This window comes from Camelus bactrianus, chromosome 15 (assembly GCF_048773025.1).
Source record: "Camelus bactrianus isolate YW-2024 breed Bactrian camel chromosome 15, ASM4877302v1, whole genome shotgun sequence".
NCBI classification, from domain to species: Eukaryota; Metazoa; Chordata; class Mammalia; order Artiodactyla; family Camelidae; genus Camelus; species Camelus bactrianus.
In genome coordinates, this window is record NC_133553.1 from 18783940 (window position 1) to 18799972 (window position 16033).

The 16033-nt window shown below is 45.7% G+C and overlaps 1 protein-coding gene across 2 annotated transcripts in view; it reads left to right on the forward strand.

Moving 5' to 3' along the window:
- The first annotated feature begins 8706 nt into the window (after positions 1–8706).
- Positions 8707–16033, forward strand: part of ASAP2 (ArfGAP with SH3 domain, ankyrin repeat and PH domain 2) — a 148608-nt gene continuing 141281 nt past the window's right edge. The window contains exon 1 of one of the 2 annotated variants that reach the window (XM_074341634.1): positions 8707–9084. In XM_074341634.1, coding sequence (XP_074197735.1) covers positions 8959–9084 — 126 coding nt within the window. In that variant the 5' untranslated portion in view covers positions 8707–8958. The remainder of the gene's footprint in view (positions 9085–16033) is intronic. The other variant, XM_074341632.1, reaches the window with a different exon arrangement.

Genomic DNA, 16033 nt, shown 5'->3' on the forward strand with positions numbered 1-16033 from the left:
ACCCAGCTTCTGGGTCTTTGTTACAGCAGCCCTAGCAAACTAATACACACTCTTTGAGTCTACCACACTGTGTTTAGTCATTCATCAGTTGTTGGACATTTGGGTTGTTTCAACTTTCTGGTTATTATGAATAATGCTGTGCTAAGCATGTGTGAACACCTTTTTGTGGGAATGTGTACCCGCATTTTGGGGTATATAACTAGATGTGGAATTGCTGGATCATTTGGTGACTCTTTGTTTAAACTTTTGAAGAATTGCCAGACTGTTTTCCTTAGTGGTTGCACCATTTTTCATTCCCAGCAGCAGTGTTGAGTTCCACTTCCTCCATATCTTCACCAATACTTGTTATTACCTTTTTTTTATTTTAGCCATTCTAGTGGGTTTGAAGTAGTATCATACTATGGTTTTGATTTGCATTTCTCTGTTAGCTGTAATACTGAATATCTTTTCATGTGCTTTTTGGCCACTTATAGATCTTTCTGGGAGAAATGTCTATTCAGATCCTTTGCTCATTTAAAAAAATTTTTTTTCCATTTTATTATTTTTATTATTTTTTAATGGAGGTACTGGGGATTGAACCCAGGACCTCGTGCATGCTAAGCATGTGCTCTGCCACTGAGCTAGACCCATCCACTCCCCCAACCATGCTCATTGTTTCATTGGGTTGTCTTTTCAATATTAAGTTGTAAGAATTCTATATTCTATACTCTAGATACAAGTCCTTCATCAAATATCTTATTTGCAAATACTTTCCCACCACCTGTGGGTTTGCTTCACTTCTTGATGTGCTTTTGAAGCCCAAAAGTTTTTAAATTTTGATGAAGTTCAATTTATCCATTACTAAGTAGTGTTTTAGCCACCTGCTTTGCCTCTACAATTGTCTACATTTTTCCAAGAGCAGTCAGTGCTCTGTTTCATTTTTCAGCATAAAGCAAATATGGGCCAGCTTCCATGTGCAGGAAAATCACGAGGATTACAAGGCCCTACATAAACTGACCCCGCACACCTTCAATATCACCTTACATCACCTCTCTCTTGCTCACAACATCCAGCCGCTCTGACTTTCTTTCTCTAAATATCTCTCCAGTTTCTACTTCCAGGGACTTTGCACTTACTGTTGCTTTATAATATGCTCACATGCTCCTTCTTTTTACTCCGGACTCAGCTCAAATGTTACTTTCTCCAAGAAGTCTTTCCTGATTGCCTCTCTAATAGCGCTACTCCTCACCCACACCAGACAGTCATTACATCACCCTGTTCCATTACTGTCAATGGGAGTCACAGGAAATTATTTTATTTATGTATTTACTCACTATCTACCTATCCCTGCTAGAATCTAAGTTTGATAAGAGCAGTGACCTATTCTGACTTATTCACCACTACATCCTAGTTTGGGGGACAGTGTTTGGCATACAGTAGGTAGTTAATAAATATTCGTTGAATTTCTGAGCAACGGAGTATCGCAGCAACTGGGTAGAATGCATTAAAGCATGGCGCATCAGAACTGAAACTTTCAGGAATCAGCATCAAAAAGAACCTTAACTCTTTAGGTTTTATCAAGTCCCATTAGTACAGTGTAGTTGACATATTTTGGAATATTGGGCTTCTGACAGGATGAGAAAGCCAAGTTCCTGCTTGCAGTGTATCCTTTCCGTACGCTAGAAAAATTCTTCTCCAATTTTAAAGCGCCAACAGATTACCTGGGGGCCCCTGACTCGGTAGGTGTGGGGCTCTGCACTTCTAACCAGGCTCGCAGGTGATGCCGATGCTGATGAGGCTGTGGCCCGGGGACCACACTTTGAGTAGCAAGGGTTGAGGGAACAGAGCGCCTTGGCTCCCAGGTGATGCTGTCGCTCGAGCACCATGTGGAAACTAGGCGCACGGTAAGGCATCAAGGGAAGAAGGCTGAACATTCAATCTCTGAAGAGTTCAGGTCATCAAGCAACCCACCCCCGACCCCCAAGGCTTGACCTCCCCCCACAAACATACCTTTACTAGAATCCTTGAGCCCGCAGAGAAGGCCCCACTGCGACTTCGTATCTCTCAAACCTACAGATTTTCCTTCTATTGAATTGATGTGTCGTCTTTTATTTTGTGTGCCGAAAGAGCAGCACTTCCAAGCAATTCAATTCACATTTATTGGGCACCTACTGTGTGCGTGCCCTGTGTTTTGGAGCTAGAAGTACGAAGATAAATAAAACACGCCCCTCTCTCTCCTGGGAGCCTTGTCTATGATGGCAGTGACATGAGAAAACAAATGCTCTGGTCATGATAGAATGTGACACTTTCTGTAATGGACGCATCCTGGACTTTGGGAGAGCTGGAACAGTTTCTCTCCAGAGCGAAGTTAAGGCTTATCAGTTCAGCGAAATGAGTGTTCCTGTCTTGTCTGACTCACGATTTGGCGAACATGATTGCTTCGCACGCCAATGAGAAGAGAGAGTGTGGTGGTGAGCATGGGAGGGAGGGAGGGACGGCAGGAGAGATCTTACCTTATGTGAGGAGGCGGAAACCGGCACCTAGTTCCATTTCCTAACAAAAGCACGGCACCTCTGTCTAAAGCACTATGGGAGCAGAGAGGAGGAGACAGCTGACTCTACCTAGAGGATTTGAAACAGACTTCATGGAAGTGAGGTTTGGGCTGGACCCTGAAAGATGACCAGAAAATTGTCAGGTGGGCAGGAGAGAGAGTGCTCCAGGCTGAGGAAATGGCGATGAGGAAATACTTCGTGTGAAGTAAACAGTGAGAATTAGGTGTGGCCTGAGTTGGTTAAGGGTTGCAGGGTGTGCGTGGCTGGGGATGAGGCCGGAGCAGTGGGAAAGCTGAGAGCCCTTGGGTACCGCATTAGGACTTGTCCTCTAGGAAGCAGATTCAAGGCAGAGAACTGCATTCATTTACCCCAAGCAGAAGAGCTCGGTGAGCTGGGAAAAAGGAAAAGCTGGGTGAGGTTAGAGCAGAGTCGGCAAACTTTCTCTGTGAAGGGCCAGATAGTACTTAAACATTTTAGGGATGTGGGCCACTGGGTGTCTGTCCCAAGTACTCAGCTCCACCTCCACTATGGATAATATGTAAAGGAATGGGTGTGGCTAGGTGCCAATAAAACTTTATGAACACTCAACATCTGAGTTTCATAGCATTTTCATGTGTCACAAAATATTATTCTCGTGATGTTTTTTCAACCATTAAAAAATGTCAAACCCATTCTTTGCTCAAGGGCAGTACATAATCAGGCTTCAGGCCATTGTTGGCCCCGGGGCCATAGCTGGCCAACCTGGCTGGGAGAATGTGAGAGTCAAGGGAGTTAGGAAGAAGTCTGGGACAGATTGTGAATGAAGAGTTTAAACTTTATCCCGTGGCTCACAGGGAACCACAAGTTGAATGCTGGGTCACCTAGGAGGGCGTCCGACCAAATCTACAAATGGGTCTAAATTGAGGGGCAGAGACTGATTTGACTCAAGAAAATAAATTATTGCAAGTGCTCTTTAAAAACTTTAGCAAAATTCATTTACATACAGAGTGCTAATTAAACTCTTTTTTGCTTTATCTTTGTAACAGACTCCACCCTGTGTTGGCACTTGTCTGTGTTGCTCTAAGTACCTGAAAACAACAAATGGCATATTCTTAATTACCCTAAGACAATTTTTATTTACATAAGTTGCTTTTGTGTGTATAAATCTAGCTTATTGAGGTTCTATCTTCTGTGGGCTTTATCCCGTCAGCATGACTCAGATTGGGAAGGTCTAATGTTCTGCCTCTTGGCAGGAAGGATACAATTATACTCAGTAGTGGGCTGGTAAATGTTTAACAACCTGCTCTGAAAAAAAAGTCTCTATGTACACACATACATAGATTTATTTTAATCTAATCCTAAAAAGGATGTATAGCACTCAATTTATCAGTAATAACAAATTATATTTTACCCTTTATTGTAAATTCCATGTAGCTCCTTGATTCTCCAATGAAGAACCCTTTCATTGATTTTTGCTGAACTCTTGTATTCTCAGCCAATTGGTGCTTGCAATTCAGCCATGATTTGACAAAATAAATCTATGAATAAATGCTTGATCATTATCTAGTTCAGCAGAGAAGTTCCTCATGTCATTGACAAATGAGTGTAGTTCCAACATGAAGGTTGGTTGACATTTTTATGTTAATGAGGGAGACAAAAGTGAAGCCAGGAAGGTGCGTGCTGGAACTTCACTCATCTGTCAATGACGTGAGTGCCCTCTTTGCTGAATCCTAGGACAGTTTGCAAATACTGGAAGAATATTACCTCAAATATTTTCACTAGTCATGTTATAAAGGCTACAGACGGGACACACTTTTAAGTTTAATCTACCTTTCTTTTTTTGGCAATGTGGTATCACTGAAAAGTGTAAAAAAGGGAGCGACAATTGTGCCCTTTTCTCTCTGTAGAACCCCTGATTTCTGAGCTTTTAAATCTGCATTTTTAATATTGTCTTGATCAATTTACATAATCAGTAAAACAATAAATAAAGTCTTCTTCTTTTTTTTTTTTTAACATTTGCCAATTGCACTGGTGTAAATACTCCCACCACAGACAATTTCAAGCTGCCAGAATGTACAGTTAGGAAGAGATGTGCAGCAGCATGCCATTATAGTGGTATTTATACCACACAGATGCAACGGACAGTTTGTAAAATCCCTGGAAATTTAACAGTCAGCTCTCTGGAGGCAGCCTGAGCTGGCTCCTGCACAGTACACATTATACCTCATTTATCTAGAACTATCTTGCAGTTCAGCAATCAGAGTATCCTCTATAGAAAGTGCTTTGTTAAAACAACAACAAAATGAACAGACCTCAAGTATCCTACTGTAAAGTTAGCTATGAATAAATCAGTCTGTCATTGAAACCCACCAGCTTAACAAAATGACAACATTCCCCCAAATTAGCCCTAAATGTCCTAAGAACAGACTTATTCTCGAGTGTCTAGGACCAATGATTCAATTCTCGGTAGTAAAACGGCCCTTGTGGCAATTTCCCTTTTGTGCCCAAACTAACATGAAACATGGATCATGAAGTCATGGGATGCCAGCCCAGGAAGGAGCCTTCTAAATAAGCTAGTCCAGCTTCTTTCATTTTACAAATGAGCTGAGTCCAGGGAGGTTAATTTACTTATTCAAAATCACAGAGAAGGGATAAACTGGAAGTGTGAGATTTGCAGATACTAATATACATAAAGTAGATAAACAACAAGTTCATACAGTATAGCACAGGGAACTATATTCAATATCTTGTAGTAACTTATGGTGAAAAATATGAAAACAAATATATGTATGTTCCTATATGACTGAAGCATTATGCTATACACCAGAAATTGACACATTGTAAACTGACTATACTTCTATAGAAAAAAAAAATGTACGTATAAAAATCACAGAGAAGCAAAGCTGACATGAAAACCTAAGTTTTCATTTGTTAAATAGTTTCTGCATGCTAATTTTCCCCCCTAAAGTGCTATAGTGAGATCACCATGATAAGTGGATTCAAACTGCTCTCACTTTCGGGATAAATGGGTCCCTTCAGCAACACTGTTTTGGGAAGAGTATGGTTAAGTGTGGAAATGAAACTTCTGCTTATGGGTACTTGTTCACTTCAATAGGGTTGTTTCTTCTTGTTTTTCTGTTGAATGACACTGTTCACCATAGGTCCTTAAAGGCACAGGTCTCTCCAAGAGTAACCATTTACAAATTAATAGCAAGTGAAATGGCTAAGTCTTATGTTAAGCCAGCTAACCCTCTAGCAAATTTCAGAGTTAAGAACATATTTTAAACCTTGATTTGAGAGTGAAAAATTTCAGGTGTTTGAGAACTACAGGGAATTCCTTCAGAAAATGGGCTGTTGGCCAATCTCAATGAGCTGCTGACAATGTTATTTTGAGAGGTGTTTCTTTCCTCTTTCCTAGAAATGACAAGTCTGCAACACCATGTTTCTTTTCTTTTTTTTCTTTTTGAATGATACAAGCCTACAACCTCTTATCTGAAACCCTTGGGCTCAGATGTGTATAGCAGTCAGAATTTCTCTGACTTTAGAAAGTTAATACAGCATATACACTAGATATTCTGAATCTGCCCCAGTGGGACCTGGAATAATACTCCATAAGCAAGCAAATTTGTATTTTGTAGCAAAGCATAAATATTCATATGAAGTGGGATAAACAAGACTGCAGATAGCCTCCTGTCAGTTTATTTCAGGTCAATTTTACCACTAAAAGAGCTTTTCTCTTAAACTTTAGATTTTCAGAGCTATTTAGATTCTGAGAAGTGAGTATGGTCCAGTAATGGCATGACTATCCCAGCACATTCTTCTCTTTATGAATCAAAGAAAAAGTGTGTGTGTCTATAAGGATTTCCTGATACACATTCAACTTTATTATCTGTTGGAAACTACTCATTCTTGCTATATTAATCTCAGATGCATTAGCTACGTTTTGCTCTGCTCTTGCTTTAACTCTGGGCTTTTGTGCTTGGCAAGGGTTTCTGAGATTCTCAGGGATGGCTGGAGGAGTAAATTGCTTTGGTGGTTTGGTCCCAGAAGTTCTCCCTGCAATGGACTTGGTAATGACTTGCTTTCCACCAGTCTTCTCATCCACTTGTATGATGCAATGCAGTTTTGCAATTTTATTTTTGTGGCTACTAGCTACTAAAGTCTTCTGTACCTGAAAAGCACTATTAAACTACAAAAACAAAAACAAAAAAAAAAACAGTAACTGCACCTAAAGAGATAATAGAGTGCACCAAGCTTAACTTTGTCCTTGTAGAAGTCTTGATCAGTCTGTACTAGATGCCAAGGAAAAACACTGCTTTCTCTTCTTAAATCATAGCCTGATAGATACTAGTCCTCTATAAATCAAGATCTGAAAACTTATTCTCCAATGTCAACTAAGAAGAACAAAACTGTAGCTGGAAAACTAGCTAGGAGGGAACAGAATTTGCCTGGTGGAGGAGAGGATGCGATTATACAGATAATATCTACAAGACTTGAATTGGAGAAAGTTGCAAACACAGGAAACCACCAAAGACACCAAAACGGTGAAAAAACATAAAGGGGGAATTCGAAGCAGAGATGCTACAGTTTTAAAAAACGGTAACTTATTGCCTAGTTCAGCTATAAAAGCTATTCAATAATACAGTTATTTCAGAAAGCAAAATTTCATATGCAATGCTACTAAAATACCAAAAGCCATACATAATGTCTGACCCATGCTGCCACCTCACATAGCAAGTTCTTACATGGGAGCTTAAAAAAGATTGTTTGACTGGTCCACTGTCCTGCAGTGTCAGGAGACTGCTTTGTCTGACATATTCAATTTCCAGTGTCTCTCACACTTCCTCCTATTCAGATGCACAAAAGGTTTTTGTAAAGTTTCTCTTGGTTTTATTGCTGGCAGCTCCAGAAACCATGCCATATGCCTGGTGTAGAGTTATGAGGTGTGATTTTATTTGACTAGTGTTTTTAGAACTTCTGGATTTTTAAAAGTAACTAGGAGTTTCCTTCAGGGCTGTTCAGTGAAAATCTGTACTAACTCAAACTCTTCCCTGGGCCAGTTATGTATGAGATTTGCCCCCTGTTGTTGCATGTTCTCTCTGAAACCGTAAGAAAAAGCTGGTTCTCCTGATTCTTTCACGCGCTCCCCGGGTTTCCTCCACTTCCAGGAATATCATTTCAGGGTATTCTTACCTTCTCAGAGAGGGTCCTGGGCTAGTACCCTAAAACTATTTCCAGTTAACCGACAATGACCGATAATTGAAGGGAAAAGCATAGGAAAAGCGACATTTACCAGCGTCCTGTAAGCACTCTATTCTCTTCTCAATCATTGGGACGTGGATTTGAACCCCCACTGGGCCATTGACTGTGTACTCTTGGGAGCACTGTTTGTCTTCTCTGTGAAATAAATAACCATCTCTTTCCCCGCCTCAGAAGGTTGTGAGGATTGGGTGACACAGTACGTAGTGCAAAAAAGCACTCACTCTGTGGTCATTTCTAGTTACTGTTACCGAACCCCAACCCTGCGGGCGGGCGGCTCCTGCCCGCGGGGCGCGGGAGGCAGCTGCCGGGCGGAGCGCGTTGTCCTGTAGGGGGCGAGCTCCTCATACTTTCTCCCGCTCCTGGACGGGCATTCTCGGCGGTTTAGGGGGGACACCAAGAAAGGTTCCAAGCCCGGGGTGGGGTAGGGACGAAAGGGGTGGACGACAGCTCGGCCCGGGAGGTGACGAGCACACCCTGCGCGCGCGCTGGCGGACCTCGGGTGGGAGTCGGGGCCCGGGCCGTTCCGGGAGGGTTGGACGCGGCCCCGCCTGCCCGGCATGCCTGGCGGGGCGCGCCCTCGAACTCCTGCGCGCGGCGGGGCCCGAACGCCGAGACAATGCGGCGCGCGGCGGCGGGAGAGCGGCTCGGCCGGCCGGGGAGCGCGCCGCCTTCCTTCCTGCAGGCTCAGCTTCCCGGCGGCGGCGGCGGCGGCGGCGAGCGCGCGGATTGGCGGCCCGGCCCTCCGCGCCGCCCCGCCCCGCGCCCGGCCGGCCGCCGCCCCCGGCCCGGACCCGCCCCTCTCCGCGGGAGTCGTTCGGGGCCCGCGGCTGGGTGGCGGGCAGTTCCCGCCGGCTGTGCGCCTCCGCCTCGGGGCTCGCTCGAGAGGGCAGGCGGCGGCGGCGGCGGCGGCGGAGCCCTCGGCGCGGCGGGCGGACGGGCCGGGCCCGAGCTGCGCGGGGCTGCGCGCGCGGCCCCAGCTCCCGCCGCCGGGCCGCGCGGGCAGCCGACCTGCGCCCTGCGGCGGCTGGTGCGGCTCCCGCGGCGGCGGCCCGCGCCCCGGCGCTTCCCTTTGTCCGCGGGCCGGGCGAGCGGCGAGGGCGGCGGCGGCGTCCGAGCTGCCGGTCGGAGCCCGCGCGGCGGCTGAGGCGGCGGCTCCCCTGCGGCCGGCTGCCCGCGCGCTGAGGCGATGCCGGACCAGATCTCCGTGTCGGAATTCGTGGCCGAGACCCATGAGGACTACAAGGCGCCCACGGCCTCGAGCTTCACCACGCGCACGGCGCAGTGCCGGAACACGGTGGCGGCCATCGAGGAGGTGAGCTGCGCGGGGCGGGCCTCGCCGGGCGGACGGGCGGCTCCGGCGGCAGGTAGCGCCGCGCCCCGCACCCCCGCCGCGCCCCGCTGGTCCCCCCGGGCCTCGGCCCCCGGCTCCCGCATCCCCGGAAAAGTTTCTTTTCCTCCGAATCCGGACGCGGCCGGGCGAGCCCTGCCCGAAACAGAAGCCCTTTGTTCCGTGTAGGTGGCTCGGAAGAGATGGCTGCTGGCTGGCTACCTTGGGCGTTTTTAGGACCGCTTCCCTCCCTCCTTCCCTCGCTGGGCCCGGGCGATCCCCACCCTCCGTGTGGCCAACTTTGGCCCAAGAGTCGGGGCGGGCGGTGAGCCGGGACCAGGGTCGTCGGCTCGCCATCGGTCCCCCGGCGCCCACCTCCCAACTTGTACAAGTGCCCCTGCCGGCGGCTGGCCCGGCGCCCTGAGTCCCGCTCTGCAGACTCTCGGGCGGATCCGAGGGACCTCGGCTGCCCAGGAAAGGTGTGCACACCTTAGCCAGGAAGGCCTGACCCGTCCCGCTCCGCGCCCGGGGAGGAGCGGACTTCTGATCGAGAGGCCTTTGCTCTCCCCCACTAGTGATGTGTGTCTTACCTGCTCGCTCCCTGGACGCCTCCCTTCCCCCATCAGCCTAGAAAAGGCCTGATTTTAGTTAAGGTGCAAAGTCATCGTGTCTGATGCTAACTAGTAAGCCCTCCACATCCTGCGGAGAGAGCACTTAGGAACCAGCTAGCTTAGGTGACAATCAAAGCAGCATGCGACGAAAGGGCAGAGTTTTGTGAGTCCAGGGCTACCGCTGACTGTGGTTTGGGGCAGCTTCTTACCTCTTTGCCCTCATGTTCCTTACCCATCAGACTGGACTAGCAATGCATCCTTTCCAGGGTGATTTTAAGGGTCAGAGATACCGTGTGTCAAGTGCTGGCTCATAATGGGTAACTGCTTTCCAAGCCACACGTGTGCCAATATTGAGTCGGTGATTCAATACCTCTCGGTCAGAATGTCGTTACGTTCTTAAAATCTGGTATAGTAGGTATTTTAGAAGATGACGGCTAGAGTGAGTGAGGGGAAGTCACCAGAGAGCTTTAAATTAAGCAGTGGCATTCATTTTTTTGCCCACTTGAACAAAGCAGCTGCTGTTAGGAATTGCTTGGGGGAAAAAAACCCTTAATGGAAATTTTTTTCTTTGAGACATAAACAGTCAATAATAGGCTAAATCAAAAGTAGCAGATTCAGCATTCTGCATGTTTTAGGTATACCTAAGGCACCCCTCCCTCCCTCCCTCCTCCTCTCCTCCACCTTTTTTTTTTTTTTTTTGGTAGAAGAGAGATACATGTAAACCTTTTGTAGTGAGCTCTGTGATCCCACATCACTTCGTTCCACTTGAATCAGCAAGGCTTAAAAATGATGCCTTCAAATGAGGCAGATGGGGATCAGCGTAAGAAGTTTTTGCAGAAGTGTTGATTGAAAAGCAAGAAGAGAATTTTTACTGTGTTTTGAAAATACACTGTGTTTATGGAATGACTGCAACCCAAAAGGTAGCTGAATGTCTTAAGGGAAGGAAGCTTTGTAGATGATGCCTTAAAAAGAAAGCTTAATTGTGTTTAAAGCTGTTTCTTTTTCCCATTGCAGTTTGTCATTTAAATATTATTAACACTGGCAGATGTTGGAAAGCTAGGCAAATAGGAATTGCTATTAAAATTGGCATACCCTTTCCTGATTAATTTTAGTTCACAGTGTATAATTCCAAAGCTCTTTTTGTGTGCTGTGCAGGAGATTACCCTGGAGCTCAGTTACTGAGCAGATTAAAGAGAGACTGGATTTGGTCATTTTATTAAACAGCAAGCTTGCTTCATGTTACCATCTAGGCACAAGAATTGATTAAAGTCTCAAAAATGAAAAAATGAAAATCATTACAGTTCTGTCTCACTTTACACACATCCAGTGTACATACTAAGGTAGTGGTCCATATCAACTTGGATTTAGGAGAGCACTAAATTTGAAAGGTATTTGCTTTCCGAGTGGAATCACTGTGGCTTCCTTTAAATAATGCTCTTTTTCAGGGTGTTTAATGTTCATGCTCATTACCAAAACTTGTACCATATATGTATAGTTTTATTAACAAGTGATGCTTTTATATTTTGATTTTAAATAAATACCTGTTCTTCATACTGAAGTGAGACATGAGAGTGGATATTGTGACATAAAGTTATTCATTTAACAAATCATTTTAAAATTTGCAAGTCCTTGGTCCTGTGTTCACACAAATGTGTCATGGAATTAGTAAACTAATTTTAAACTGATTAACCCTTGTGAACCTGTTATTTCCAAGACTGGTTATGTCTGCTAAAAATCATTCTGCAACCGAAATGCACTTTTTTTTTTTGATATGCACACCTGTAGCCGGACTCTTGGTGGCTAACGGGTCCCTTTTCTGTACTATGAACCTCACATCTATTGTGTTTATTCCTCATCCCTGATTCACACATGAGGAAATTGAGGCTCAGAGAGGTTAATTTGCTCAAGGTTACAGAACTAGTATGTTGAAGAGCTGGAATTTGACCTTAGCTCTGTGCGTCTTTCAGAAATACTCCTGCTTTCTGTTACTTTGAATAATGCTGAATTCTCTAAATTACTACGTTGTTGGGTAGACCTGGGTTCAAGTTCAGACTCCACCACTTGCCAATTGTGTGAACTTGGGTGAGATAAATAACATTTCTTCTACTTCCTCAGCTTTAAAGTCTGGATAACAATACCTGTCTGCTTCAGAGGGTTGTGCTGAGGGTTTACTGTATTAACACAGCATAATACCTGGTTTAATAACTGCTAACTGCTTTAACAGATAGTGAGTTCAGAGAACCTGATGAGGGCGTTTGGCCCCAAGATGAGATTTACATGGGTGGGTGGGAGGGTAGGGGAAGTGGCTGAGAGAGTAAGTGAATGAAGAATTCCTATAGATCGGATAGCTCTTGCTTATTTTTTAACCAGTCTATTGTCTGGGCAGCAGGTCAGCACATAGCTGTGTTTTAAAATGTTCACTTGGTGATCACTCTGTCGTGGTGAAGTAATTGTTTTGCACAATTTCAGCAAAGTCTGGTACATCAACTGGAATCTGCCCTGTGCTTTTTTGGAAATAATAGAAAAAATAAGTAGTTGTGGCTGAATCTGAGAAGTGAGCTTTTTTTTCTCCCCCTTTTTGGAGGGGGTTTATTTCTGTCTTGATTTCTTTGAGTCTGTGGTCACGTTGAAATACTCTCAAAATAGGGAAAAATTGTATACATACGTGGACTATCCTTATTTATAGTTGACCCTCCTCCAGAGCACCATCCTTTCTGCTTTGCTTATTTGGCTTTGTCAGATATGTAGTTTTAAAAATTATTTGATGTTGGCTTGTAAGTATTAAAATTAAATCTACTTCCTTCCAGGCCATAATTCTCCACTCTGTTGTCCTTGGTCACCTTGGAAATCTCATTGCTGTCACAAGCACAGGGTTCTAACTGCAGGAGTAGGGTGAGCATCTGGGCTGCTCAGACTCCCAGGGGCCTTGCTGTCCTTGGGGCCAGACGCCCCTCCCAGCAGTTGCAGTGGGAACCTGGCCAACATACTTTTTAGGCAAGAATGTGATACTGAATCTTAGCCCTTAGTGACTTATTTAAAAAAACAGCTCTTCCAAATCCCAGACTAACAGACTTTGTATTTATTGCCCAAAGGACATCACCTATTTGCCCAGTCCATTCTTATTTTCGGAAACGAGCCTCTGTGGGTCAGACAGGGCCACCTCTTTATGCTGTGTTTTGAAATCCAGATATAGGTATTTGGAAATTTTTGAGTCACTTAAGTAGGGAATGATTCTTGTTATGTGATCTCCATTCTCCCCGACCCCCCATTCAATTTCTCTCTCTTATGATTTACAGTAAAAGTACTAACGCTGCCGCTGGTGGGTTCCAGGCCCTGTCATTCATTCAGTGTTTGTTAAGTCCTGCTGTGCGCTGGGAAATGGAACTAGGATACCAAGAAGAACGCGTCCTATGTTTGAAACAACCTGCAGCTTAGTGGGAGAGACAGACATCCTATAAACAGATCAGTGCAATAAAATATTGTGAGGCTGTGACCGCAGGATTGCCCAGAATCATGGCTGCGCTGTGATGGGAGTGGCCAGGTGTGCCTGGTTAGGAGGGCCTTGCATGATGATGAGTGATTGAGGCTTGAAGTCCAGGGAGTCATCTGTGGGTTACCACGTGTTTAATTACTGAGGAGTCTCAGTATGGTCTTTTGTCCCTGGCTTCCTGCCTTACGTCAATATTGACCTATTCCTGAGGTGGCCAGCTAGACCTCTGGTTGGATTTTCATAGCCGGTCCACGGAGGGCTGCTCAGGCCAAGAATTTGGAGTCATCCTTGCTTCTTCTCTCACCCCCCACATTTCCAGCCTGGAGCTCTTCTTCGTGGAGGACATATATTCCAGGCCTGCACTCTCCTATAGTGTAGCCTGAGGTTAAAAACTCAGTTTTCCAGCTGTCCTGGCCACATTTCAAGTGCTCAGGAGCCATGTGTGTATTGGACAGTGTAGGTTGAGAACATCTTCATCAGTGCAGGAAATTCTGCTGGACAATACTGTTTTAGACCCTTGCGGCTCAAAGGAGGGTCCATTGACCAGCAGCACTGGTGTCACCCGGGGCCTTGTTAGAAAAGCGGAATTTCAGATCCCACCTTATATCCTGGGAATCAGAATCTATGTTTTAATAACATCTACAGGTGCTCATGCACATTTAAGTTTAAGAAGCACTGTTCTAGACTGTGAACCCTGGCTGCACATTGGAATCACTTGGCGGCGGTGGCGGGGCGGGTTGCAGGGTGCGTGTTGTAAAATAGAGATGCCTGGCCCACTCCCTGAAATTCTGACTTAATTGGTTTGGGTGGGTCCTGGAGCACTGGCTTTTCTTAAGGCTGCTCCCCAAATAGAGTCGACAGTCTCTGCAGTAAACGTCCTGTAACGTCAGGTAGGATAAGCGCCCTGAAGAAAGTTACACAGAATATAGGAGTAAAATGTGACTTTGGAGAGCAGGAAACTGGAATCAGGAAAGGCCTCTCTGAAGAGGTGACATCAGAGCAGAGCCCAGGACGCGGTGAGGAGGCCAGCCAGGAATGAGCAGCATGGGAAGGGGCCCCAAGAAGCGTTTAGGACCAAAAGAGGGCCAGTGATGGAGGAGAGAAGTGGGTGTGGGAGGGGTGAGGGCCGGGCAGGGCCAGATCACACAAGGCCTTGTTGGTCTTGGGAAAGAATGGATTTTGTTCTCACGTGGTGGGGAGCTATTGGAGGGTTCGAGCAAGGAGTACTGTGATCTAATCTCCATGTTAATCATTTCACGGTGGTTATTCCAGGGACAAGAGCAGAGCAGGGCATGAGAGAAAAGAGGGAGACTGGTTGGGGCCAGCGGCCGTCCAGGCACGAGGGTCTTGGATGCTGTGACTGAGTTGGGGTGATGAGGGGTCCAGTGGAGACCCTCTGTACTGACAGACTGTCGTGTGTGCAGGGGGTGAGGTGAACCAGAACAGGGTTCCTGCCCCAGTGGAGGCAAAGGCCAAGCTCAGTTCACTCAGGGCCCTAAAGAATGGACCTCGTGGGGCCCCCACGGCAAAACTGACATTCGCTGGTGCTACTTAGTGTCCGTATCCCGGCCAGTGATGGGCCGCTCAGCACGACTCGCTAGCGAACTTGCGTTGAGACCATTGGTAAATATTCATTTTGTTTTCAGCAGATGCCAATCGGGGGAGATTAAGCAGAGCCGTGTAGACAGGGGCCGGAGGGGTGTGTTTGCTTCTCCTGCTGCTTGTGGGCAGATGATGGCAGATGACTCTTCCTTGGCTGTCTCAGATGCCTGGGATGCTGTCCCCAGTCAGCTCCCCAAACACTCCTCTTTCCCGCTGAAGAGAGATGTTGAATCCCCCCTTTGCTCACACTGCCTGTGTTCTGGGGCCTTACCGTGTTGCCAGGGCCTTTCTGGGTACTTCTGTTACCATCTTCTCACGTGAACGATGTGGAATAAGTGGGCCATCAACCAGGGCTGGGATGCTTGGGCTGGATTTTTATTTGTATTTGGTTGTGTTGGGCTTATTGATTCATTAATGTGTATGGGCACCTGCCAATATATTGTCACTGCCAGGTGCCAGGGATGTAGAAGTGGCCAGGACTAACGCCTTCCCCTTCAAGCACATATTTTCTCATCTTTTGTGTGCAGTTAGTGTTTATCCTCTTCGCCCTTTTTTTTGTGCCTTGGTACCGTGGTGAGGGTGGTAGACCCCTTTTCAGAAAGGTGTTTTAATGAGTCCAGTAAAATACATAGGATCTCAGAACCAAATGTATTGAAATACAGTTAGAGAAATATTTGAAAAATCTCTGTCATACTAATATATGTTTCTTTACTAAAGTATTAAATAATCACGAATTGATAGTGGGTCTAATTACTTTAATTTGAGGTACTGATGAATTATAAGCAATATTGGGAGCTATTTCTAACGACTCTAAAGTTATATTCATGCATCTTTTGTTGGAGTCACAGGTACTGCTAACACTACCATGGTAGTGTTGCTTATAGTCATAATTGAAGAATATGCTAAATTTCAAGTAGAGGCTAATGAAATACAGATGTAATTCTTTTTTCCAGTCTGAGTTTATGGACCCCCTAAATTCAGGCTAGGAATTCCAGGCTTGATGGTAAGAGTGTCATAGTTAATTGTGTTTTGGAGTGAGTGAATGAGTGACTCTGTAAGGTGCTTTTTAAATGGGCTTTGTAATTATTGTACTGTCGTTATCATGAATTGGTTTTTAGAGTTTAGCTGAGGGGGATGAGGCCCTCAGCCCGTGTTCTAATTACCGAGTAGCAAAGGGGTTTAGAGGAGCTCAGGGCGGAGGGTGAAGGTGTCGGTTGTGGTTTGGCAGCCG